General features: G+C 46.6%; 1 protein-coding gene across 1 annotated transcript in view; it reads right to left on the minus strand.

The window, feature by feature from the left end:
• The window catches only part of CLXN (calaxin), a 153,294-nt gene extending 147,315 nt beyond the window's left edge, over positions 1 to 5,979 (minus strand). Inside the window, exon 1 of the mRNA XM_069211644.1 lies at positions 5,764 to 5,979. Coding sequence (XP_069067745.1) covers positions 5,764 to 5,839 — 76 coding nt within the window. The 5' untranslated portion in view covers positions 5,840 to 5,979. The remainder of the gene's footprint in view (positions 1 to 5,763) is intronic.
• Positions 5,980 to 27,447: the final 21,468 nt, after the last annotated feature.

A 27,447-nucleotide genomic window follows, 5' to 3' on the forward strand; every position in this document is an offset into this window, starting at 1 on the left:
CCTGAGTGGTTCTCGGGCGGCGTGGGAATCCTTTGTGTTGTGCTGCATGGGCTTCCATTTGGACCTCCTTTGTCCCCGTGCTGTGGGACTCCTGTGTGCAATGACTGGTCTTCTGATGGCTCTCTGAGTTGCTGAGAGCCCCCTGTGTCTCCCCCTCCTGGGTAGAGGCCACCAGGTCCCTCCTGGTCCGTGGCAGTGTCATTTTCCGCAAACGGCAAGTGTTGTGTGTGCCAAGGCTTGTTGGCAGGATCCAGCAACGCAAACCAGACTGCATTCATCCATCTGGCGTGGGACTTCTTCTGCACGAACCAGGAACCTGCATCGGTCTTCTTTGGTGCAATACTGACTTTGTCTTCTCACCAGTAGTTCCACTTTTGCACCTTCATCCGGGTTAGTAGGGACTCCCGTTCTCCCTGGACTCTTCAGTGCTTATTGGACTTGATCCCCTTCTTCTACAGGTCTTCAGGTCTAGGAATCCATTGTTGGTGTCTTGCAGTCTCTTCTGGTTCGTGCATTGTTTTCTATCACAACTTTTAGTGTGTTTTAGGAAACTTGCTGTGTTTTACTCCTGCTTTCCTGGGCTCTGCGGTGGGGTATTTTACTTACCTTTGGTGTTTTCTTAAACTCCCAGAGCCCCCATACACACTACACTTACCTAGGTGGGAAACCGACTTTCGCATTCCACTATTTTAGTATATAGTTTGTGTTCCCCCTATGCCCTTTGCAACCTATAGTTATTTTCACTATGTGCACTGTTTTCCTACTGTGTACTTACCTGTTTCTGGTTACTAATGTATATATTGTGTGATTTACTTAGCTCCTAAGAAAGTATAGCCTACAACGTATTTTTGGCATTGTGTGATTAAAATAAAGTTCCTTTTTTTTTTGTAGCACCGAGTGTTGTCTTTCATGTGTGTAACTACTGTGTGTCTACAGTGGTATTGCAAGAGCTTTGAATGTCTCCTAGTTCAGCCTTGGTTGCTCTGTGTACAGCTACCTCTAGACAGCCTGGCTTCTAGACACTCACTACATTTCACTAATAAAGGATAGCTGGACCTGGTATACGATGTAAGTACCTTTGGTACCCACTACAAACCAGGCCAGCCTCCTACAGTGGGGATGGAGCTAATCCCTGCCTTCTTTACACTTCAAAGGGCTGCTTCCAACACACAAACAAAGGAACTTGACACAATTCTTTTGTCACCCCACACCTCTTGGAGCCCTGGCAGAAGGGAAGACATTTCCAGAACCAGATGTGGGAGTAGCCTAGAAGATTCCCTTACTTGAAAGGCTGCCACTGGGTGCAAATATTGGACCCTCAGTACAATAATGGACCAAAGGACATTACAGAAGAAGGACCCCACTGTTTCCCAGAGGATTGCTCTGCTACTTGAGGTGGCCTTGTTCCCCAGAGGACTGTCCTCCTGATACCAGAGGGCTGTGCTGCTGCTTGAGGCTTCCCTTGCTCCCCCATGGGACTGCCCTGCTGCTTGAGGTCTTCCTCTTCCCCAGAGGACTGCCTTGCTGCTTGAGGCCTGCCCTGCTCTGTGACAAGGAAGAGTGGACCTGCTCCCTTCATCCCAGGCTAACCTGAGTGACTCTAAAGGTCAGTTGGCTGACCTCCTGTTCTGAGCAACAGGGACACAACACGTTCCAGGGGCCTCCATCCCAATGCCCAGCTGACATGGGTCTGCCTGGACCTGCAACAGTATCTGCCTGTGCCCTGCATACCTCTGGTTCTACCGATTGGATTGTTGTTGTTATGGTCTCGTTTTATTTACTAAAATAGTCTCTGTCTAAATTTGTTTGCAATTTTTTTTTGGTGTTTTCACTTTATTACTGTTTGCTTGTGTGATGCATGAATAGTTAACACAGTGCCTCTAAGTTAAGCCTGTCTGCTTTTGGCCCAAGCTACCAGACGGTTAAGCACAGGTTACTTTAGTGACCTTTGTGGTTCAGTTGTTGCCCGAGTGTGGCTGCCACCCTCTCAATCAATAAACTAGTTTCTTACAGTAATGGATAAGTTAACCTTTATATACCTGCCAATCTAACTTGCACAAACCAGAAAACTGTTTCCCTCATATTATGCCAAGGGCCTAAAAAGGTACAAGCAGAATGCAAATTCACTGATATAGCCATGGTTGTAAATACATGCAACAAGTTGATTACTTGGAAGTGTACAAATGTGCCTAGTATGGGGAGTTGTAACAAATACACTAAAATGAGATGAGGTAGAAGTAATGTGCTCAAATTGTAAACTATGAAGCAATCAGGTGAGATATCTCACTTGCAGAGATACATTTCTGCGTGATCTCTATGACAATGATGCTAGACCACAATAACTTCCCCCAATATACACTGCATTGACTATTAGTTAGTTTCAGATGAAACTATAATGCTGATACATTTGTAGCAAAGTTGTTGTGCTTCCTTATCCCTCCCCCTGATTTCCGCTAAAGGTTATGTATACATGATAAGTTATCAAATGAAAAACACAGTTTACAGATGCTACTAATGCCTTGATTTCAAAGAGAAGCAATACTCATAACATAATGCCAGTCCTCGAAAAATCATAAAAATGTTACTAGGCCAGCAGGTCGAGTAACTAGAATAATCTACTCAACCATAACTGTAATGTACTTTACCCGTTTCAAATTGTGTGGTCCTAGGCAAATATCTTATTTTACAGATTCACCTTTTTCTTCATTCTGACATATGAGTCTACCTTCAAATATGTGAGCTCAGCATTTCTCCTGTACAAAAAACGTCTTTGTTTGACTAAACAGACTAAACGTTTGACCCGTGTATACAAATAATCTAGCCCACATTTAGGGGACACATGATCCATTGCTTGCCTCTAAGTTTACTAATTGAGTGTTTAAACATAGACCTAGAAACACTGCTCTTTTAATAAATATATTACTATAGCATGATGTGGTCGCACACTTTCGTTTACAGACAGAACATTTCCAAGAAATGTCCAAAAACCTTCCCAATAGCTTGCAGCTTTACTGATAAAACTATATAATGTATTAACAATCTGAGAAAATTGAGTTTCAGAAAACATAGTTATTCTTTGCACGTCACCAAGTAAAGTGTTCTGATTTGTTTTCATCCTATTAAAATATTTTCTTCATCACACAGAAGTACAAACAAAGGACTTTCCCAACTACTGAAATATAATTTGAAATGTTTGTAGAGTTGACTTACCTATTTAAATGAAGTGTGTTAGGAAAAAACTGACAAACTCCCGGAACTCCGTAGTCAGAAGGAAAATCAATTGTAAGACTCATGAAGAACTTGGAACCATCAAATAGTGGGATGGTTTGGGTCCCACTTTTATACACAATTTTAAGACAGGTGATGGAGATACACTGTCCCAACACAAAGAACTAGTTTGAGATGATTCTCTATTCAGACGTTCTTCTCATACTACTCTCAAGACACACTATTTGCGTGAAGTGAGCCTTGAAACAGGTAAAGAATACAGCAAAGTTCTCTAAATTACAAAATCCCATTACTCATGTTGTTTTTATTACACAAATAAACTCATAGCACTATAACCCTCCCTAAATAATTCATACTCTCACTGTAGGCTGAGGTGTACTACAGGTGGTCAGTCGGAATTATAGGTTATGTGTACTAATATGGAGTTTTGTTAAGAACCACCTTAGTTAAAGTATCAGAATACTTTTGAGAAATATTGTTTTTTAGTCTACACTCAACAGGCTTTTAACTTTTGGTCTACTATGGGCCATGCACCTGCAGCATCTATGTCTATATCACTTGCTTTTCACCTGTAGCAAAGGCAACTACTTCAAGGCTCCTACCAAAGATCCAGGACAATGTGATACAAGGCTGAACGTATGATATTTTGCCGGTTACTGACCTGATTTCTGAACATCTATTTCCATTGTGAGGCACCGTTAAGGGGGGCCACAGGACAGATGGGATATTTGGTCCCAACCGTGGTGGTTGGCATTGTTTGCCACTGGTGTCCCGCGGCCTTTCCTACAATGTCGGCAATGGAGTTGTCTCCAAACAGGAGAACCCACAATACGAACTCAGTGAAGTGTAAGGTTTCTACCCTTGGTCGTCAACAGCCTTTCTGAGCACTAAATACGGATAGGCAAAAAGGCAGACCTGATCTACAAACTTCTCCGCCTTGCACACCGAAATTCTTCTGCTGCAAGTATTCATTGATATCGTAGAAGTTTGAGTATTGGTTCTTTCATTGGCGTCAATTCACTAAATTGCAAGGAGCAGTGGAACTTACGCCATGGAAACTTTGACTCCATAATTTCATATAGCTGAGCCCGAGCTTCGAAAAAACGTCCTGGTTACTACTCAGGATATAGCTAGACGCTGCAATGACTCTTAGAGCTACATTTGTTTTCCTTTCATGCCACGGTATCCATGATCATGTTGATGAGAGGAAGCAAGGGCAGTGCCAGGGGTACCAACTGTTAAGTCTGTTCTAGCAGTTGCTAACATTGGTTACCTCTAATTGTGGCTTGCCTGTAGGCACAAAATGGATAATAACTCATTGTAGCCACTTTCTGTACTTCTGTTTTATTAGTGCTAATGTATTTTTAAATTTGGGTGGCACTTCAGGTTCCTGGAGTTTTCAAGTATATTAAAATGATAATTATTTGTTGGAAGCAGGAACTCCAGGTAATAACAAGAATGGCAGTTTAAACATTCTTTGTGCTATAGAGCCTGGAGTTTATGCATTCTTCCTCCAGATAGGCAGAGATCTGTCCTATTCCACAAATAATGCAAAGGTACTGTGTCCTCGGAAACGCAGTAACAACAGACTAATAACTAGAAATATTTTTAATCTGCACCATTTTCTACAAATATTCCTAAACATTCTTAGGGAGGAGGATTCCAAAATATAATGTAAATGTTGTTTTTGAAGATGTAATAGGTTGAGACCAGTGCAATTTGTTCACTGTGTTTAGGAATGCACTCTGAGAACTGCCTTATCTGCCCAGTGTGCTTAAAAATTTGCCACTGGCTATCGGTAAAGAAATGTCTCCACATATCATGCAGTTTACAAACTGGCCCACACCCAAAAAGAGTTTGCTCGGGTTTTGCACCCAGTGTTAGATCTACATCCCTCCATCGTTACCCCACCTTCCCCCAGGCGAGAGTCTAGTTGTGTCCCTGTCTACATGTATCTATAGAATGAGATTTTATGCATCCCAAAGTGGTCCTGAGGGTTACTGAATGAATGGATATTTGTGGCTTTTATCACGTCTCCAAAGATGGACACACCTATGTTGTCCCATGTTCTGAAGCCAGTTAGTACATGATCCTAGCAACTAATTGCATTCCATTGTCAGGACAGTGTGTACTTACAATCTTTCAATCCGCACCACAGAGGCTGAACTGTTTCCCTGTAGTTTGCGTTCAGTCACAACGTACTCACAGATCGTTTACACTTAGCCCCAGTACTTTCTCAGTCCGCGAAGTATCATTTTACAGACAGTACACTCTGTAGTTGAAAGCAAAGTGAAATTACTTCCACTCTTTTGTCATCAGAGATGCCTGTACCCAAGTCACACTTTCTATACTCCCAGCACCAGAATCCTCATTTGTAGTTAGAGCACACACTATGTGTGAACTGCATTGGTAAACGAGAATGCCATAGACAACGCAAATTCTTATTCGGGTACTGCTTCTGGACCTTCCAGAATCTCAAAACATGAATGAATGGCAAATATTGTTTCCACGCAAACTTAGCCACCCCGTACTCACAGTGTTTCACTATTCTGGACAGGGCTTCAGCCTGTTTCTGCAGTTTCTTTCTGTTCATGTTGGATACTTGATACATAAAATACGATCACGCGTATCAGTGACAGCAGATGCTACAGCTCAGTCTGTTTCCTTTCCTCTGTTTCTCTGCCCAACAGATATAGTGAAGCGGAATACAAACAGACCCGGAAGACACAAAACGTAACCTAAGCAACCGGACCCCCCTGCTGACCAATCATAAACGTGATCAGCTAACCATAGACAAAGAAGAAGGACTACGTTGACGGGTGGCGCTCCCTGCATTCTAGGACTCTGATAGGCAGAGTGAACGTGTTTTGGAAGAACTGTGATGCTACGCGCAGTGGGGAAACGCCAAAGGCGTGGCTCAGAAATTAACCCCTTCGCTGCCAGGCCTTTTCCCCCTCCTGTGCCAGGCCTTTTTTTGCCTATTTGGGGCAGTTCGCGCTTAGGCCCTCATAACTTTTTGTCCACATAAGCTAACCAAGCCAAATTTGCGTCCTTTTTTTCCAACATCCTAGGGATTCTAAAGGTACCCAGACTTTGTGGGTTCCCCTGAAGGAGGCCAAGAAATTGGACAAAATACAGTGAAAATTTCGTTTTTTTAAAAAAAATTGGAAAAAGGGGCTGCAGAAGAAGGCTTGTGGATTTTCCCCTGAAAATGGCATCAACAAAGGGTTTGCGGTGCTAAACTCAGCAGCTTCCCAGCTTTCAGGAACAGGCAGACTTGAATCAGAAAACCCAATTTTTCAACACAATTTTGGCATTTTACTGGGGCATACCCCATTTGTGTAATTTTTTGTGCTTTCAGCCTCCTTCCAGTCAGTGACAGGAATGGTCATGAAACCAATGCTGGATCCCAGAAACCTAAACATTTCTGAAAAGTAGACAAAATTCTGAATTCAGCAAGGGGTCATTTGTGTAGATCCTACAAGGGTTTCCTACAGAAAATAACAGCTGAAAAAGAAAAATATTGAAATTGAGGTGAAAAAAACATCAATTTTTCTCTACTTTTTACTCTGTAACTTTTCCCTGCAATGTCAGATTATCGAAAGCAATATACCGTTACGTCTGCTGGACTCCTCTGGTTGCGGGGATATATAGGGTTTGTAGGTTCATCAAGAACCCGAGGAACCCAGAGCCAATAAATGAGCTGCACCCTGCAGTGCGTTTTCATTCTATACCGGGTATACAGTAATTCATTTGCTGAAATATAAGGAGTAAAAAATAGCTATCAAGAAAACCTTTGCATTTCCAAAAAGGGCACAAGATAAGGTGTTGAGGAGCAGTGGTTATTTGCACATCTCTGAATTCCGGGGTGACCATAGTAGCACGTGAATTACAGGGAATTTCTCAAATAGATGTCTTTTTTACACACACCCCTATATTTGGAAGGAATAAATGTAGAGAAAGACAAGGGGCAATAACACTTGTTTTGCTATTCTATGTTCCCCCAAGTCTCCCGATAAAAATGATACCTCACTTGTGTGGGTAGGCCTAGCGCCCGCGACAGGATATGCCCCAAAACACAACGTGGACACATCACAGAAAACAGAGCTGTTTTTAGCAAAGTGACTACCTGTAGATTTTGGCCTCTAGCTCAGCCGCCACCTAGGGAAACCTACCAGAACTGTGCATTTCTGAAAACTAGAGACCTAGGGGAATCCAAGGAGGGGTGACTTGTGTGGCTCGGACCAGGTTCTGTTACCCAGAATCCTTTGCAAACCTCAAAATATGGCTAAAAAAACACATGTTCTTCACATTTCTGTGGCAGAAAGTTCTGGAATCTGAGAGGAGCCACAAATTTCCTTCCACCCAGCATTCCCCCACGTCTCCCGATAAAAATGATACCTCACTTGTGTGGGTAGGCCTAGCGCCCGCGACAGGATATGCCCCAAAACACAACGTGGACACATCACAGAAAACAGAGCTGTTTTTAGCAAAGTGACTACCTGTAGATTTTGGCCTCTAGCTCAGCCGCCACCTAGGGAAACCTACCAAACCTGTGCATTTCTGAAAACTAGAGACCTAGGGGAATCCAAGGAGGGGTGACTTGTGTGGCTCGGACCAGGTTCTGTTACCCAGAATCCTTTGCAAACCTCAAAATTTGGCTAAAAAAACACATGTTCCTCACATTTCTGTGGCAGAAAGTTCTGGAATCTGAGAGGAGCCACAAATTTCCTTCCACCCAGCATTCCCCCACGTCTCCCGATAAAAATGATACCTCACTTGTGTGGGTAGGCCTAGCGCCCGCGACAGGATATGCCCCAAAACACAACGTGGACATATCACAGAAAACAGAGCTGTTTTTAGCAAAGTGACTACCTGTAGATTTTGGCCTCTTGCTCAGCCGCCACCTAGGGAAACCTACCAAACCTGTGCATTTCTGAAAACTAGAGACCTAGGGGAATCCAAGGAGGGGTGACTTGTGTGGCTCGGACCAGGTTCTGTTACCCAGAATCCTTTGCAAACCTCAAAATTTGGCTAAAAAAACACATGTTCCTCACATTTCTGTGGCAGAAAGTTCTGGAATCTGAGAGGAGCCACAAATTTCCTTCCACCCAGCGTTCCCCCACGTCTCCCGATAAAAATGATACCTCACTTGTGTGGGTAGGCCTAGCGCCCGCGACAGGATATGCCCCAAAACACAACGTGGACATATCACAGAAAACAGAGCTGTTTTTAGCAAAGTGACTACCTGTAGATTTTGGCCTCTAGCTCAGCCGCCACCTAGGGAAACCTACCAAACCTATGCATTTCTGAAAACTAGAGACCGAGGGGAATCCAAGGAGGGGGGACTTGTGTGGCTCGGACCAGGTTCTGTTATCCAGAATCCTTTGCAAACCTCAAAATTTGGCTAAAAAAACACATGTTCCTCACATTTCTGTGGCAGAAAGTTCTGGAATCTGAGAGGAGCCACAAATTTCCTTCCACCCAGCGTTCCCCCACGTCTCCCGATAAAAATGATACCTCACTTGTGTGGGTAGGCCTAGCACCCGCGACAGGATATGCCCCAAAACACAACGTGGACATATCACAGAAAACAGAGCTGTTTTTAGCAAAGTGACTACCTGTAGATTTTGGCCTCTAGCTCAGCCGCCACCTAGGGAAACCTACCAAACCTGTGCATTTCTGAAAACTAGAGACCATGGGGAATCCAAGGAGGGGTGACTTGTGTGGCTCGGACCAGGTTCTGTTACCCAGAATCCTTTGCAAACCTCAAAATTTGGCTAAAAAAACACATGTTCCTCACATTTCTGTGGCAGAAAGTTCTGGAATCTGAGAGGAGCCACAAATTTCCTTCCACCCAGCGTTCCCCCACGTCTCCCGATAAAAATGATACCTCACTTGTGTGGGTAGGCCTAGCACCCGCGACAGGATATGCCCCAAAACACAACGTGGACACATCACAGAAAACAGAGCTGTTTTTAGCAAAGTGACTACCTGTAGATTTTGGCCTCTAGCTCAGCCGCCACCTAGGGAAACCTACCAAACCTGTGCATTTCTGAAAACTAGAGACCATGGGAATCCAAGGAGGGGTGACTTGTGTGGCTCGGACCAGGTTCTGTTACCCAGAATCCTTTGCAAACCTCAAAATTTGGCTAAAAAAACACATGTTCCTCACATTTCTGTGGCAGAAAGTTCTGGAATCTGAGAGGAGCCACAAATTTCCTTCCACCCAGCGTTCCCCCACGTCTCCCGATAAAAATGATACCTCACTTGTGTGGGTAGGCCTAGCGCCCGCGACAGGATATGCCCCAAAACACAACGTGGACACATCACAGAAAACAGAGCTGTTTTTAGCAAAGTGACTACCTGTAGATTTTGGCCTCTAGCTCAGCCGCCACCTAGGGAAACCTACCAAACCTGTGCATTTCTGAAAACTAGAGACCTAGGGGAATCCAAGGAGGGGTGACTTGTGTGGCTCGGACCAGGTTCTGTTACCCAGAATCCTTTGCAAACCTCAAAATTTGGCTAAAAAAACACATGTTCCTCACATTTCTGTGGCAGAAAGTTCTGGAATCTGAGAGGAGCCACAAATTTCCTTCCACCCAGCGTTCCCCCACGTCTCCCGATAAAAATGATACCTCACTTGTGTGGGTAGGCCTAGCGCCCGCGACAGGATATGCCCCAAAACACAACGTGGACATATCACAGAAAACAGAGCTGTTTTTAGCAAAGTGACTACCTGTAGATTTTGGCCTCTAGCTCAGCCGCCACCTAGGGAAACCTACCAAACCTGTGCATTTCTGAAAACTAGAGACCTAGGGGAATCCAAGGAGGGGTGACTTGTGTGGCTCGGACCAGGTTCTGTTACCCAGAATCCTTTGCAAACCTCAAAATTTGGCTAAAAAAACACATGTTCCTCACATTTCTGTGGCAGAAAGTTCTGGAATCTGAGAGGAGCCACAAATTTCCTTCCACCCAGCGTTCCCCCACGTCTCCCGATAAAAATGATACCTCACTTGTGTGGGTAGGCCTCGCGCCCGCGACAGGATATGCCCCAAAACACAACGTGGACATATCACAGAAAACAGAGCTGTTTTTAGCAAAGTGACTACCTGTAGATTTTGGCCTCTAGCTCAGCCGCCACCTAGGGAAACCTACCAAACCTGTGCATTTCTGAAAACTAGAGACCTAGGGGAATCCAAGGAGGGGTGACTTGCGGGGCTCGGACCAGGTTCTGTTACCCAGAATCCTTTGCAAACCTCAAAATTTGGCTAAAAAAACACATGTTCCTCACATTTCTGTGGCAGAAAGTTCTGGAATCTGAGAGGAGCCACAAATTTCCTTCCACCCAGCGTTCCCCCACGTCTCCCGATAAAAATGATACCTCACTTGTGTGGGTAGGCCTAGCGCCCGCGACAGGATATGCCCCAAAACACAACGTGGACATATCACAGAAAACAGAGCTGTTTTTAGCAAAGTGACTACCTGTAGATTTTGGCCTCTAGCTCAGCCGCCACCTAGGGAACCTTCCAAACCTATGCATTTCTGAAAACTAGAGACCTAGGGGAATCCAAGGAGGGGTGACTTGTGTGGCTCGGACCAGGTTCTGTTACCCAGAATCCTTTGCAAACCTCAAAATTTGGCTAAAAAAACACATGTTCCTCACATTTCTGTGGCAGAAAGTTCTGGAATCTGAGAGGAGCCACAAATTTCCTTCCACCCAGCGTTCCCCCACGTCTCCCGATAAAAATGATACCTCACTTGTGTGGGTAGGCCTAGCGCCCGCGACAGGATATGCCCCAAAACACAACGTGGACATATCACAGAAAACAGAGCTGTTTTTAGCAAAGTGACTACCTGTAGATTTTGGCCTCTAGCTCAGCCGCCACCTAGGGAAACCTACCAAACCTATGCATTTCTGAAAACTAGAGACCATGGGGAATCCAAGGAGGGGTGACTTGTGTGGCTCGGACCAGGTTCTGTTACCCAGAATCCTTTGCAAACCTCAAAATTTGGCTAAAAAAACACATGTTCCTCACATTTCTGTGGCAGAAAGTTCTGGAATCTGAGAGGAGCCACAAATTTCCTTCCACCCAGCGTTCCCCCACGTCTCCCGATAAAAATGATACCTCACTTGTGTGGGTAGGCCTAGCACCCGCGACAGGATATGCCCCAAAACACAACGTGGACACATCACAGAAAACAGAGCTGTTTTTAGCAAAGTGACTACCTGTAGATTTTGGCCTCTAGCTCAGCCGCCACCTAGGGAAACCTACCAAACCTGTGCATTTCTGAAAACTAGAGACCTAGGGGAATCCAAGGAGGGGTGACTTGTGTGGCTCGGACCAGGTTCTGTTACCCAGAATCCTTTGCAAACCTCAAAATTTGGCTAAAAAAACACATGTTCCTCACATTTCTGTGGCAGAAAGTTCTGGAATCTGAAAGGAGCCACAAATTTCCTTCCACCCAGCGTTCCCCCACGTCTCCCGATAAAAATGATACCTCACTTGTGTGGGTAGGCCTAGCGCCCGCGACAGGATATGCCCCAAAACACAACGTGGACATATCACAGAAAACAGAGCTGTTTTTAGCAAAGTGACTACCTGTAGATTTTGGCCTCTAGCTCAGCCGCCACCTAGGGAAACCTACCAAACCTGTGCATTTCTGAAAACTAGAGACCTAGGGGAATCCAAGGAGGGGTGACTTGTGTGGCTCGGACCAGGTTCTGTTACCCAGAATCCTTTGCAAACCTCAAAATTTGGCTAAAAAAACACATGTTCCTCACATTTCTGTGGCAGAAAGTTCTGGAATCTGAGAGGAGCCACAAATTTCCTTCCACCCAGCGTTCCCCCACGTCTCCCGATAAAAATGATACCTCACTTGTGTGGGTAGGCCTCGCGCCCGCGACAGGATATGCCCCAAAACACAACGTGGACATATCACAGAAAACAGAGCTGTTTTTAGCAAAGTGACTACCTGTAGATTTTGGCCTCTAGCTCAGCCGCCACCTAGGGAAACCTACCAAACCTGTGCATTTCTGAAAACTAGAGACCTAGGGGAATCCAAGGAGGGGTGACTTGCGGGGCTCGGACCAGGTTCTGTTACCCAGAATCCTTTGCAAACCTCAAAATTTGGCTAAAAAAACACATGTTCCTCACATTTCTGTGGCAGAAAGTTCTGGAATCTGAGAGGAGCCACAAATTTCCTTCCACCCAGCGTTCCCCCACGTCTCCCGATAAAAATGATACCTCACTTGTGTGGGTAGGCCTAGCGCCCGCGACAGGATATGCCCCAAAACACAACGTGGACATATCACAGAAAACAGAGCTGTTTTTAGCAAAGTGACTACCTGTAGATTTTGGCCTCTAGCTCAGCCGCCACCTAGGGAAACCTACCAAACCTGTGCATTTCTGAAAACTAGAGACCTAGGGGAATCCAAGGAGGGGTGACTTGCGGGGCTCGGACCAGGTTCTGTTACCCAGAATCCTTTGCAAACCTCAAAATTTGGCTAAAAAAACACATGTTCCTCACATTTCTGTGGCAGAAAGTTCTGGAATCTGAGAGGAGCCACAAATTTCCTTCCACCCAGCGTTCCCCCACGTCTCCCGATAAAAATGATACCTCACTTGTGTGGGTAGGCCTAGCGCCCGCGACAGGATATGCCCCAAAACACAACGTGGACATATCACAGAAAACAGAGCTGTTTTTAGCAAAGTGACTACCTGTAGATTTTGGCCTCTAGCTCAGCCGCCACCTAGGGAAACCTACCAAACCTGTGCATTTCTGAAAACTAGAGACCTAGGGGAATCCAAGGAGGGGTGACTTGCGGGGCTCGGACCAGGTTCTGTTACCCAGAATCCTTTGCAAACCTCAAAATTTGGCTAAAAAAACACATGTTCCTCACATTTCTGTGGCAGAAAGTTCTGGAATCTGAGAGGAGCCACAAATTTCCTTCCACCCAGCGTTCCCCCACGTCTCCCGATAAAAATGATACCTCACTTGTGTGGGTAGGCCTCGTGCCCCCGACAGGATATGCCCCAAAACACAACGTGGACATATCACAGAAAACAGAGCTGTTTTTAGCAAAGTGACTACCTGTAGATTTTGGCCTCTAGCTCAGCCGCCACCTAGGGAAACCTACCAAACCTGTGCATTTCTGAAAACTAGAGACCTAGGGGAATCCAAGGAGGGGTGACTTGCGGGGCTCGGACCAGGTTCTGTTACCCAGAATCCTTTGCAAACCTCAAAATTTGGCTAAAAAAACACATGTTCCTCACATTTCTGTGGCAGAAAGTTCTGGAATCTGAGAGGAGCCACAAATTTCCTTCCACCCAGCGTTCCCCCACGTCTCCCGATAAAAATGATACCTCACTTGTGTGGGTAGGCCTAGCGCCCGCGACAGGATATGCCCCAAAACACAACGTGGACATATCACAGAAAACAGAGCTGTTTTTAGCAAAGTGACTACCTGTAGATTTTGGCCTCTAGCTCAGCCGCCACCTAGGGAAACCTACCAAACCTGTGCATTTCTGAAAACTAAAGACCTAGGGGAATCCAAGAAGGGGTGACTTGTGTGGCTCGGACCAGGTTCTGTTACCCAGAATCCTTTGCAAACCTCAAAATTTGGCTAAAAAAACACATGTTCCTCACATTTCTGTGGCAGAAAGTTCTGGAATCTGAGAGGAGCCACAAATTTCCTTCCACCCAGCGTTCCCCCACGTCTCCCGATAAAAATGATACCTCACTTGTGTGGGTAGGCCTAGCGCCCGCGACAGGATATGCCCCAAAACACAACGTGGACATATCACAGAAAACAGAGCTGTTTTTAGCAAAGTGACTACCTGTAGATTTTGGCCTCTAGCTCAGCCGCCACCTAGGGAAACCTACCAAACCTGTGCATTTCTGAAAACTAGAGACCTAGGGGAATCCAAGGAGGGGTGACTTGCGGGGCTCGGACCAGGTTCTGTTACCCAGAATCCTTTGCAAACCTCAAAATTTGGCTAAAAAAACACATGTTCCTCACATTTCTGTGGCAGAAAGTTCTGGAATCTGAGAGGAGCCACAAATTTCCTTCCACCCAGCGTTCCCCCACGTCTCCCGATAAAAATGATACCTCACTTGTGTGGGTAGGCCTAGCGCCCGCGACAGGATATGCCCCAAAACACAACGTGGACATATCACAGAAAACAGAGCTGTTTTTAGCAAAGTGACTACCTGTAGATTTTGGCCTCTAGCTCAGCCGCCACCTAGGGAAACCTACCAAACCTGTGCATTTCTGAAAACTAGAGACCTAGGGGAATCCAAGGAGGGGTGACTTGCGGGGCTCGGACCAGGTTCTGTTACCCAGAATCCTTTGCAAACCTCAAAATTTGGCTAAAAAAACACATGTTCCTCACATTTCTGTGGCAGAAAGTTCTGGAATCTGAGAGGAGCCACAAATTTCCTTCCACCCAGCGTTCCCCCACGTCTCCCGATAAAAATGATACCTCACTTGTGTGGGTAGGCCTCGTGCCCCCGACAGGATATGCCCCAAAACACAACGTGGACATATCACAGAAAACAGAGCTGTTTTTAGCAAAGTGACTACCTGTAGATTTTGGCCTCTAGCTCAGCCGCCACCTAGGGAAACCTACCAAACCTGTGCATTTCTGAAAACTAGAGACCTAGGGGAATCCAAGGAGGGGTGACTTGCGGGGCTCGGACCAGGTTCTGTTACCCAGAATCCTTTGCAAACCTCAAAATTTGGCTAAAAAAACACATGTTCCTCACATTACTGTGGCAGAAAGTTCTGGAATCTGAGAGGAGCCACAAATTTCCTTCCACCCAGCGTTCCCCCACGTCTCCCGATAAAAATGATACCTCACTTGTGTGGGTAGGCCTAGCGCCCGCGACAGGATATGCCCCAAAACACAACGTGGACATATCACAGAAAACAGAGCTGTTTTTAGCAAAGTGACTACCTGTAGATTTTGGCCTCTAGCTCAGCCGCCACCTAGGGAAACCTACCAAACCTGTGCATTTCTGAAAACTAAAGACCTAGGGGAATCCAAGGAGGGGTGACTTGTGTGGCTCGGACCAGGTTCTGTTACCCAGAATCCTTTGCAAACCTCAAAATTTGGCTAAAAAAACACATGTTCCTCACATTTCTGTGGCAGAAAGTTCTGGAATCTGAGAGGAGCCACAAATTTCCTTCCACCCAGCGTTCCCCCACGTCTCCCGATAAAAATGATACCTCACTTGTGTGGGTAGGCCTCGCGCCCGCGACAGGATATGCCCCAAAACACAACGTGGACATATCACAGAAAACAGAGCTGTTTTTAGCAAAGTGACTACCTGTAGATTTTGGCCTCTAGCTCAGCCGCCACCTAGGGAAACCTACCAAACCTGTGCATTTCTGAAAACTAGAGACCTAGGGGAATCCAAGGAGGGGTGACTTGCGGGGCTCGGACCAGGTTCTGTTACCCAGAATCCTTTGCAAACCTCAAAATTTGGCTAAAAAAACACATGTTCCTCACATTTCTGTGGCAGAAAGTTCTGGAATCTGAGAGGAGCCACAAATTTCCTTCCACCCAGCGTTCCCCCACGTCTCCCGATAAAAATGATACCTCACTTGTGTGGGTAGGCCTAGCGCCCGCGACAGGATATGCCCCAAAACACAACGTGGACATATCACAGAAAACAGAGCTGTTTTTAGCAAAGTGACTACCTGTAGATTTTGGCCTCTAGCTCAGCCGCCACCTAGGGAAACCTACCAAACCTGTGCATTTCTGAAAACTAGAGACCTAGGGGAATCCAAGGAGGGGTGACTTGCGGGGCTCGGACCAGGTTCTGTTACCCAGAATCCTTTGCAAACCTCAAAATTTGGCTAAAAAAACACATGTTCCTCACATTTCTGTGGCAGAAAGTTCTGGAATCTGAGAGGAGCCACAAATTTCCTTCCACCCAGCGTTCCCCCACGTCTCCCGATAAAAATGATACCTCACTTGTGTGGGTAGGCCTAGCGCCCGCGACAGGATATGCCCCAAAACACAACGTGGACATATCACAGAAAACAGAGCTGTTTTTAGCAAAGTGACTACCTGTAGATTTTGGCCTCTAGCTCAGCCGCCACCTAGGGAAACCTACCAAACCTGTGCATTTCTGAAAACTAGAGACCTAGGGGAATCCAAGGAGGGGTGACTTGCGGGGCTCGGACCAGGTTCTGTTACCCAGAATCCTTTGCAAACCTCAAAATTTGGCTAAAAAAACACATGTTCCTCACATTTCTGTGGCAGAAAGTTCTGGAATCTGAGAGGAGCCACAAATTTCCTTCCACCCAGCGTTCCCCCACGTCTCCCGATAAAAATGATACCTCACTTGTGTGGGTAGGCCTCGCGCCCCCGACAGGATATGCCCCAAAACACAACGTGGACATATCACAGAAAACAGAGCTGTTTTTAGCAAAGTGACTACCTGTAGATTTTGGCCTCTAGCTCAGCCGCCACCTAGGGAAACCTACCAAACCTGTGCATTTCTGAAAACTAGAGACCTAGGGGAATCCAAGGAGGGGTGACTTGCGGGGCTCGGACCAGGTTCTGTTACCCAGAATCCTTTGCAAACCTCAAAATTTGGCTAAAAAAACACATGTTCCTCACATTTCTGTGGCAGAAAGTTCTGGAATCTGAGAGGAGCCACAAATTTCCTTCCACCCAGCGTTCCCCCACGTCTCCCGATAAAAATGATACCTCACTTGTGTGGGTAGGCCTAGCGCCCGCGACAGGATATGCCCCAAAACACAACGTGGACATATCACAGAAAACAGAGCTGTTTTTAGCAAAGTGACTACCTGTAGATTTTGGCCTCTAGCTCAGCCGCCACCTAGGGAAACCTACCAAACCTGTGCATTTCTGAAAACTAAAGACCTAGGGGAATCCAAGGAGGGGTGACTTGTGTGGCTCGGACCAGGTTCTGTTACCCAGAATCCTTTGCAAACCTCAAAATTTGGCTAAAAAAACACATGTTCCTCACATTTCTGTGGCAGAAAGTTCTGGAATCTGAGAGGAGCCACAAATTTCCTTCCACCCAGCGTTCCCCCACGTCTCCCGATAAAAATGATACCTCACTTGTGTGGGTAGGCCTAGCGCCCGCGACAGGATATGCCCCAAAACACAACGTGGACACATCACAGAAAACAGAGCTGTTTTTAGCAAAGTGACTACCTGTAGATTTTGGCCTCTAGCTCAGCCGCCACCTAGGGAAACCTACCAAACCTGTGCATTTCTGAAAACTAGAGACCTAGGGGAATCCAAGGAGGGGTGACTTTTGTGGCTCGGATCAGGTTCTGTTACCCAGAATCCTTTGCAAACCTCAAAATTTGGCTAAAAAAACACATGTTCCTCACATTTCTGTGGCAGAAAGTTCTGGAATCTGAGAGGAGCCACAAATTTCCTTCCACCCAGCGTTCCCCCACATCTCCCGATAAAAATGATATCTCACTTGTGTGGGTAGGCCTAGCGCCCGCGACAGGATATGCCCCAAAACACAACGTGGACATATCACAGAAAACAGAGCTGTTTTTAGCAAAGTGACTACCTGTAGATTTTGGCCTCTAGCTCAGCCGCCACCTAGGGAAACCTACCAAACCTGTGCATTTCTGAAAACTAGAGACCTAGGGGAATCCAAGGAGGGGTGACTTGTGTGGCTCGGACCAGGTTCTGTTACCCAGAATCCTTTGCAAACCTCAAAATTTGGCTAAAAAAACACATGTTCCTCACATTTCTGTGGCAGAAAGTTCTGGAATCTGAGAGGAGCCACAAATTTCCTTCCACCCAGCGTTCCCCCACGTCTCCCGATAAAAATGATACCTCACTTGTGTGGGTAGGCCTAGCGCCCGCGACAGGAAACGCCCCAAAGCGCAACGTGGACACAACCAAAATTTTGGAAGAAAACAGTTCCTACCTGTGGATTTTGGCCTGTAGCTCAGCCGACACCTAGTGAAACCTACCAAACCTGTGCATTTCTGATAACTAGAGACCTAGGGGAATCCAAGGAGGGGTGACTTGTGTGGCTCGGACCAGGTTCTGTTACCCAGAATCCTTTGCAAACCTCAAAATTTGGCTAAAAAAACACATGTTCCTCACATTTCTGTGGCAGAAAGTTCTGGAATCTGAGAGGAGCCACAAATTTCCTTCCACCCAGCGTTCCCCCACGTCTCCCGATAAAAATGATACCTCACTTGCGTGGGTAGGCCTAGCGCCCGCGACAGGAAACGCCCCAAAGCGCAACGTGGACACAACCAAAATTTTGGAAGTAAACAGTGCCTACCTGTGGATTTTGGCCTGTAGCTCAGCCGGCACCTAGTGAAACCTACCAAACCTGTGCATTTCTGAAAGCTAGAGACCTAGGGGAATCCAAGGAGGGGTGACTTGCGGGGCTCGGACCAGGTTCTGTTACCCAGAATCCTTTGCAAATCTCAAAATTTGGCCAAAAAAACACTTTTCCTCTCATTTCTGTGGCAGAAAGTTCTGGAATCTGAGAGGAGCCACAAATTTCCTTCCACCCAGCATTCCCCCAAGTCTCCCGATAAAAATGATACCTCACTTGTGTGGGTGGGCCAGGTGCCTGCAACAGAATAAGGCCCAAAACCTGAAGAGATAGAAGGGATAGGTATTTTTGCAATATATAATTTTGATGTGTGCACATACGTCCGTGATGTGCCAAACACTAAAATAGTGAAAAGAAACACACTTAGGTTATGTGAAGAAGACCCCTCACCCACCAACCAAGTTGGTGGCATGCTTCATCATCGGGGTCCCACCCGAGGCACCTAGTGTGTCACAGGTGTGCTGCGACGCCTGATTACAGCGGAGCAGGTTTTGTCATTTTTTACAACACATACTGGTTGGATTTGGCACGAGGGTGAGTGATGGTTCAGTGGATCAAATTTTATTAACAAGAGATTTCACAAAAATGAAATGCACTGCTAATAACTGAAAGGCAAAAAAGTGAACCAATGACTCACAGCTCGTGAGCTGTAAAGCCGCGACAAGGCACCAACCGCTTTACAGTCCATTCACACACCTTTCATACATGACACGCACAAGACCATTCACACCGCCAGCCACGGGCCCAGCACATTACAACACTCACATCGACAGACCGCGCCACTCAAGGGCCCATCACTTACATACGCCACATGCCTGATACAAGAATCACACCAGCTGATGGGAGTGTGGACTGCCGTTTGGCTGGCACCGCCAGCCAAGCGCCACCCCACGCACACCGCCAGCCAAGCGCCACCCCACGCACACCGCCAGCCAAGCGCCACCCCACGCACACCGCAATCACTTTTTTTTATTTATAAACAACAAATAAACTACTAATTATAAAATAGGCACAAAACTACAAACACAAAACCTCAAACTAAATACACGACAGATGCCAACCATGAAACATATGAAAATATAAAACAGACAGCTTACGCTCACGGTATTTCCCAAAAGTTTTTCCTTGTGTGGTAACTTCTAAAACAGCTGGGCACACACAGCCCAGGCTTTGAAGGGCATTCGGGGCAGTACATCCGGCTCTCCCTCCGGATTGATCTCCGGGCACATACTCTACATTTCTTTGTGGGCATGTCTTTTTTGGGAGTGGGAGGAATGTGATCTGGAAAGTGCCGATCTTTCAATCTAGCCACATCCTCCACCACTTCTACTCTAGGAACTCTTGCCGGTTCCACCACAATAAGGCTTTCTATCACCGACTCCTGAAATTTAACAAAAGTCATCCTTGACTCAGGTGAACAATCCTTGTATACAATAAAGGCATTAAAAGTTGCCAAATGAAATAAATGTAGGGCCAACTTTTTATACCACACATACGACTTACGAAGAGCAGTGTAAGGTTCCAACCTCTGATCTACTCTATCAACACCACCCATGTGCCTATTGTAGTCCAAAATGCACGCAGGTTTGCGCACTTCCGCAACCTGACCCCAAACAGCCACAGGGGAAGTACTCTCATCATGGATGGTCGATAGCATGTACACATCCCTCCTGTCTGAAAATTTCATAGCTAACAGCTCATTATTCCGCAAGGCACTGCACTGTCCCCTCTCAAGTTTTTTACAGACAAGCTCCCTTGGATAGCCTTTGCGGTTAGAACAGATTGTGCCACAAGCAACAGTGTCCACCCTAAACAACTCCTTGAACAACTGCACTCCAGTGTAGAAATTATCTACGTACAAATGGTGACCTTTGTTAAACAGGCGTCTAGCAAGTTCCCACACAATTTTTTCGCTAACTCCAAAAGTGGCCGGACAACCAGGAGGGTCAATACTGGAATCCCTACCAGTGTAGACCCGGAAATTATAAACATATCCTGTACTGCTTTCTGACAGCAGATACAATTTAATCCCATACCGTGCCCTCTTACTAGGGATGTACTGCTTAAAAACTAAACGCCCCTTGAAAAGGACCAAAGACTCGTCCACACTTATCTCTTTGCCTGGAACATAGACCTCTGAAAACCGATCCACAAAATGATCAAGGACAGGCCTAATCTTAAAAAGGCGGTCACAATCAGGGTGATCTCGTGGCAAGGCTAAAGCATTGTCTACAAAATGCAGCATAAGAAGAAGAAGCAAATACCGATTACGTGTCATAGTTGCAAGAAATATAGCAGTTGCCATCAAGGGACTAGTAGACCAATAAGAACCCAGTGACGGCTTCCTGATCAACCCCATCAAAAAAGACAAACCTAAAAACCTTTTCATCTCTTTCAGATATGTGGGAACCCAATGAGTAGCTCTAGACTGAGGCTTAAGTCTGGCAGCGTTGTCCCGCAAATATTGCTCTGCATACACATTTGTCTGCTCCACAATCTCTTCCAAAAATACATCGTCCATAAACAAGTGAAAGAAATGGACAGGCAGAAAGTTTTCCGTATTAACTCTACACCCTGGGAGACTAGTAAATGCAGGTAACTGTGGCTGCTCCATGTTTGGGGCAATCCAGGTGTCAGGTCTTCTAATGGGAAACCCTTCAGCCCCAGGCTGCTGCACTGTTGGCACATCAATGTCCTCCTCTAACTCAGGCCCTTCATCTGCACTGAGAGTAGCTTCCTCATCAGAAGAATACTCTTGGACAGAAAACTCACTTCCAGAATCTCCTGCTTCCTCCTCTGCCTCAGATGCAGAGTCAGTGTCGTAATCATGGTCTGAAGACGACTCAAAGAGCATGCGAACAACCTGCTGAGCGGTCACTTTGCGGCTAGCCATGATCCTAACAACAAATGGATTGCCAACAACAACTAGCACTAAAATAAGTAATAAACAAAGTGTAGCTTTATCACAAAGAGTTATGTACTACAAAAAACTATACCACTCAGTTGCCTGAAATAGCTACTCACCAAGCAACTACTCTGCACAGACACAGCAATCACCAATGATATCCCACTAAAAAGAAAAAAGAAAAAAGAAAATTAGACATATGACAACACAAACATCACTGTGCTCAAATCTAAGGACAATGTCAAACACACAATACTGCATTTAGTACACCACCTACAAACATGTCATTCATGCATGTCAACAATACTCCTTTGGAGTAAATTGCTTTCACTTACCTAAAACATGCAGCTATGCAAACCACTGGACAACTACTGCCAAAACCGCTAAGATCCACAGCAAAGGAAGCAAAAGCGTTGAACTAGAAGAAATAGAAGAAATAAATTGTTATAATCACAAATACAAATACTTTGCCAGTTGACAAACACCCCACCACCAAGAACTTAGAAGTTGTCCCTGGTACCTAAGTGGATCCTGCCCCCCCTCGGGGGTAGATGGGCGTAAAAAAATTAGCCGAAATGGGCAACACCTCTGTGCCCCCTTTTAGGGGGCAACCCTTCCCAAAGGGGGCACCCCCAGCACAAAACAAAAAAATCCCTGCCGTATTGGTGGTTTCTGCCCTCCTTGGGGGCAGATGGGCCTACAAAATTACACACACACCACACAATCCCTGGCGCCTAGTGTGCTTCCACCCCCCCGGGGCCAGATCGTCCAAAAAATGACTGGTCTGCCATCGGGGGGGGCCGAAGCAGAAAAAAAAAAATCCCCAGGGGAGAGACCCTTGCCCAAGGGGTTGCCCCCAAAATAAACAACAAAAACAAAATCCCTGGTGTCTAGTGGATTTTGCCCCCCCGCCCCCCCTGGCGGCAGATCAGCCCAAAAATTGGCAATCTGCCCCCGGGGGGGGGGCAAATACTAAAAAATTTGTCCCCCAGTGGGACGCCCCTTGCCCAAAGGGTCGCCCCCCAAAAAAACTTTACAATAAAAATAAATCCCTGGTGTCTAGTGGTTTTCAACCCCCCTCGGGGGCAGATCCGCCAAAAAATCAGCGGATCTGCCCCCCGGAGGGGGGGGGGCTAAATACAAATAAAAATTCCCCGGGGGGGCCACCCTGGCCCAAGGGGTCACCCCCAAAATATACACAAAATATAAAATCCCTGGTGTCTAGTGGTTTTCGCCCCCCCCCCAGGGGCAGATCCGCCGAAAATTCGGCGGATCTGCCCCAGGGTTGGGCGAAATACAAAAAAAAATTGCCCCCGGGGTGGGGCGACCCTTGCCCAAGGGGGTCGTCCCCAAAATAAACATAAAATACTATATCCCTGGTGTCTAGTGGTTTTCGCCCCCCCCCCTGGGGGCAGATCCGCCGAAAAATCGGCAGATCTGCCCCCAGGGGGGGGCGAAATACAATAAAAAAATGCCCCCGGGGGAGGACGACCCTTGCCCAAGGGGTCGCCCCCAAAATAATCAATATAATAAATTTTCCCTGGTGTCTAGTGGTTTTCGCCCCCCCCCTGGGGGCAGATCCGCCGAAAAATCGGCGGATCTGCCCCCAGGGGGGGGCGAAATACAAAAAAAAAATGCCCCCGGGGGGGGCGACCCTTGCCCAAGGGGTCGCCCCCAAAATAATCAATATAATAAATTTTCCCTGGTGTCTAGTGGTTTTCGCCCCCCCCCTGGGGGCAGATCCGCCGAAAATTCGGCGGATCTGCCCCAGGGTTGGGCGAAATACAAAAAAAAAATGCCCCCGGGGGAGGACGACCCTTGCCCAAGGGGTCGCCCCCAAAATAATCAATATAATAAATTTTCCCTGGTGTCTAGTGGTTTTCGCCCCCCCCCTGGGGGCAGATCCGCCGAAAAATCGGCGGATCTGCCCCCAGGGGGGGGCGAAATACAAAAAAAAAATGCCCCCGGGGGGGGCGACCCTTGCCCAAGGGGTCGCCCCCAAAATAATCAATATAATAAATTTTCCCTGGTGTCTAGTGGTTTTCGCCCCCCCCCTGGGGGCAGATCCGCCGAAAATTCGGCGGATCTGCCCCAGGGTTGGGCGAAATACAAAAAAAAATTGCCCCCGGGGTGGGGCGACCCTTGCCCAAGGGGGTCGTCCCCAAAATAAACATAAAATACTATATCCCTGGTGTCTAGTGGTTTTCGCCCCCCCCTGGGGGCAGATCCGCCGAAAAAACGGCGGATCTGCCCCCAGGGGGGGGCGAAATACTAAAAATAATTGCCACCGGGGGGGGGCGACTCTTTCCCAAGGGGTCGCCCCCAAAATAATGAACAGAGTAAATCCCTGGTGGCTAGTGGAGATTCCTGCTCCACGATCGCGGGCTCTGCCCGCGATCGTGGAGCAGGAATCTAATGAAAACAGGCACCGGGGGAAAGGAAAAACCCTTTCCTTTCCCCCCGTGTCTGTTTCCACCACCCCCCGACCCCCAAAAACGAAGAGGACTTACTTTTTGCGTCCTCCTCGGTAGACGCGCTGGAAGCAAATGGCTTCCAGCGCGCCCGGCAACACTAGATGACGTCAGCGCGCTGTGCGCGCGCTGATGTCATCAGATTGCCGTGGGGGGGGGGTGGGGGTGGAAGGGGAAGGTCTTCCCCTTCCATCCCCGCCTGGGGGGGGGGAGGGGGGTGCACGGGGGGCGCGCTAGCGCGCCCCCAAGTTCCCCTGTGCCTAGGACGAGATGATCTCGTCCAAGGCACAGGGGAACTGTAGCCTTGGACGAGATCATCTCGTCCAAGGCACCCAAGCGGTTAAAATATTCTTTCTTTTTTCGGCCTTTCACATTCAGTTAACTAAGGCACAGTTTAAACGATAAATGCAAGTCAAGTAGTTCAGTGGGAAATGCATTATTGTACATTATGAAACTTGTAGTCATTTTATTTGTATATTCGTTTTATTTATTTATTTATGCGTTTTTTAGGTCGAGCGTTAGCATTCGGCCTGCTGTATATTAAAGTATACAATTGAGTGAGTTCCAGGGTTTTGATTTGTTAGTTGCAGTGTCCTCCAAAAATCCTTGCTTGCTAGTGGTCAGCTCTGCCTCTTTGTCCTGCCTTTTTTCACTTTGGGAGCAGGACAAAGTACTGTGTAATTACGATATGTCCTGTTTACCTCTTCCGAAGGGGACTTTTTCTTTCAGTATTGGCCTGTTTGCCTTGCACTGTGGCTGGTTGTTCAGTCCCTCCTCCCCACCAGCTCCCTCTGTAAACATAAACCAACATCAGAGGGGGGCTTTTCCAGGGCCAGCTCACCCTCACTCTTGCTCTTGCTCTTGCTCTCTTCCTCTTGTTATTTTCAGTCTGTGTGGCAATAAAAGTCTAGTCAGTAACTTACAACGCTATGAGCTCAAACTCGAGCAAACACAAGACTATTGCATTCCAAAAGCTTTTTGGAATTTGTTCACTCGCCTGGAGCATCACCACATGACTTCTCAGCTTCCGCTTTTTTTTATTTTATGTTCTGCTCAGGAACTTTTTTTTCTTCTGCACTTCACACATAAAAACGTATTTTCAGTGGATACAGGCATGCTTTCATCTTGTTTTGTTTCCTGCTCTTGTGTGCCCCCCAACCACCACCCACCCTTCCATTCTGAGTGTTCTGAAGCCCACAAGACTTCTAGGACTCGGCATCTGCTTTCAGTACCATCCTTCCCCCTTTCTGCAGTCTTGTTTTAAAGTGTACATTAAAGACAATTAATATGCTCGTTTCTATCCGCTTTTGTTGCATGTATATTTTTTTAACAACTTGTTTACGTTATGTAGTGTTGGGTTTGGTCTGGGCTTCTTTTGGCAACACAAGCACATTTTCTTTGTTTTTCCTTTCTTAGCAATCAAGCCTCCGCAAAGCTTGCCTTACGTCTTCTCTTACCGCTTGGGTTTCCACACGGCTGCATGTAACATAAGCATGCCCTAATTCACAAATGGGTCCCTCGTGCACAGTGAGTGCAGGGTTTACTGGAAAGTTGTAGCGAGTGAAGCCACACAGAGCGCCCCCCACATCTTTATCAGCACTGCTGCTATCCCAGGAACTTCCACCCAAAATGCCTTGGAGTCAAGGGGAATTCAAAACACTTCATACTCTATTCTGAGCATTCACTCATAACTTGCTTCTACCTAGCACCCAACGCCGCAGTATGCAAACTCCGAGCACCACAGGCAACCAGATCCTCAAACATTCAATTTAAAGGCACTGAATATGTGCACACCAGAAGGGCACCAGAGCAACCATCCAAAGCAACAACACAGAAAAAGGCTTCACCACAAAGGGGCCCTGGGGAAGCGAGGGGAGTGCTTGTTCCAAGCGTGCATCTGTAAAAAAAACACGGGAACTGCACATGGAGTTCGCCTACATCTGTGCACTGTGAGTGCGACACCCCATATCTTTGCATCATGAGTGAACATCACAAAACCCTCAGACTGTATCAGAATTACACCCAACCTCTGTGCGTTGTCAGCGTGCACCTCAAAAGTCAATGCGACCACTTCAGTCACATCTGTGTGCAACTCAGAACTCACGGGTGCCATCAGTGCCACCCACTCCCTTTCCCGTCAGGCAAGCAAACTGGGTCAGAGGTGTTGGTGCACTTTGCATAAGTACCATTTGCCTCACATTGCTACTGAATAAAAGTAAGGTTTCAGTAAATAACTCTGTATTGATCCTATTATGGTTTAAACGGACCATTGCTATTATCTTTTGCTCTCTCCGTAATGCTCTGTTTGGATTGCACACTGTATAGCTTTAGCAGATTTAGCATTTTGACTGTTTTTACTTATCTGTTACACGGTTCCTGTGGTCAGCCATCGCTACCAGATGGCTCTTTAGCTTCGCAGTTCAGTTACTCTCCCCGTGCCGTCCTCCACACCACTCCGACAACACTGCTTGTTTTCTTGGTATTCGTGATAACAATATTTAGAGCTGTTCATGTCAGGTTCGTGTTAATGGGCATTAATTGGTAACTGTGCCAGTTAGCTGCCAGGAACCTAGTCACATCACATGCTTTGTGTACTGCCGATCTGTAACTTTCTTCATTGGCCTTTCACTTGAAAACCACATGTGCTTGGAAGCAGTTTGATACTTGCCATGTTGTGCACACTTTTTAAAAGATACAATATATAACCTAGTATGCTGGAGGCTTAAATATCACACTATTTCCTTATGAGAAAGTAGGGAAACCTTGAGGAGAAGGTGTGGTGTGGTGTTATTTATGTGCACACACTTATCTGTCTTAAACACCACCTTAACACAAACTGTTTTGTAGAATTTTTATGCCTTGCAATTGGATCTTTTTCCCACGGAATCAAATCTAGTAGTATTTTCAAAAACATTAACAAAAATGCAAGTAATCTCCATTGAAATCAATTATGCATCAGTTCATGTCATGCATATTTATAGTGGGTGTTCTGAAAGCTGGATTCAGGTTTAATATTTGGTGGATTAGCAATCCATTTCTTTCTTTCTTTTTCTTTAGTCCATCCATATGCACTGTAATTTTGGGAATTGTGTTAGCCAGCCAGCAACTCTGATGGTCGGGTAGTGACGGCTACAAGATCACCAGAAGAGATCGCACCAATGGAATCGGTGGAGAAATAGCCATCGTCCACAAATCCACCCTCAAGATCCACACCCACACGGACGACCCCCTCAAGACAGCTGAACACCTTCACTTCCAGATCCACACGGACCCCAACACTACCCTCAGAGGAACTCTCATATACCGACCTCCAGGACCAAGACCCCCCTTCAGTGACACCATTTCCGACCTCACCAGCACCCACGCCCTTGCCTCAACGGACTACATCCTCTTTGGAGACCTCAATTTCCACCTGGAGAACAACAACGACGCCAACACCGCATCACTGACCACCAACCTCTCCAACCTAGGACTCAGACA

The sequence above is a fragment of the Pleurodeles waltl genome, chromosome 10, assembly GCF_031143425.1.
Source record: "Pleurodeles waltl isolate 20211129_DDA chromosome 10, aPleWal1.hap1.20221129, whole genome shotgun sequence".
NCBI lineage: Eukaryota > Metazoa > Chordata > Amphibia > Caudata > Salamandridae > Pleurodeles > Pleurodeles waltl.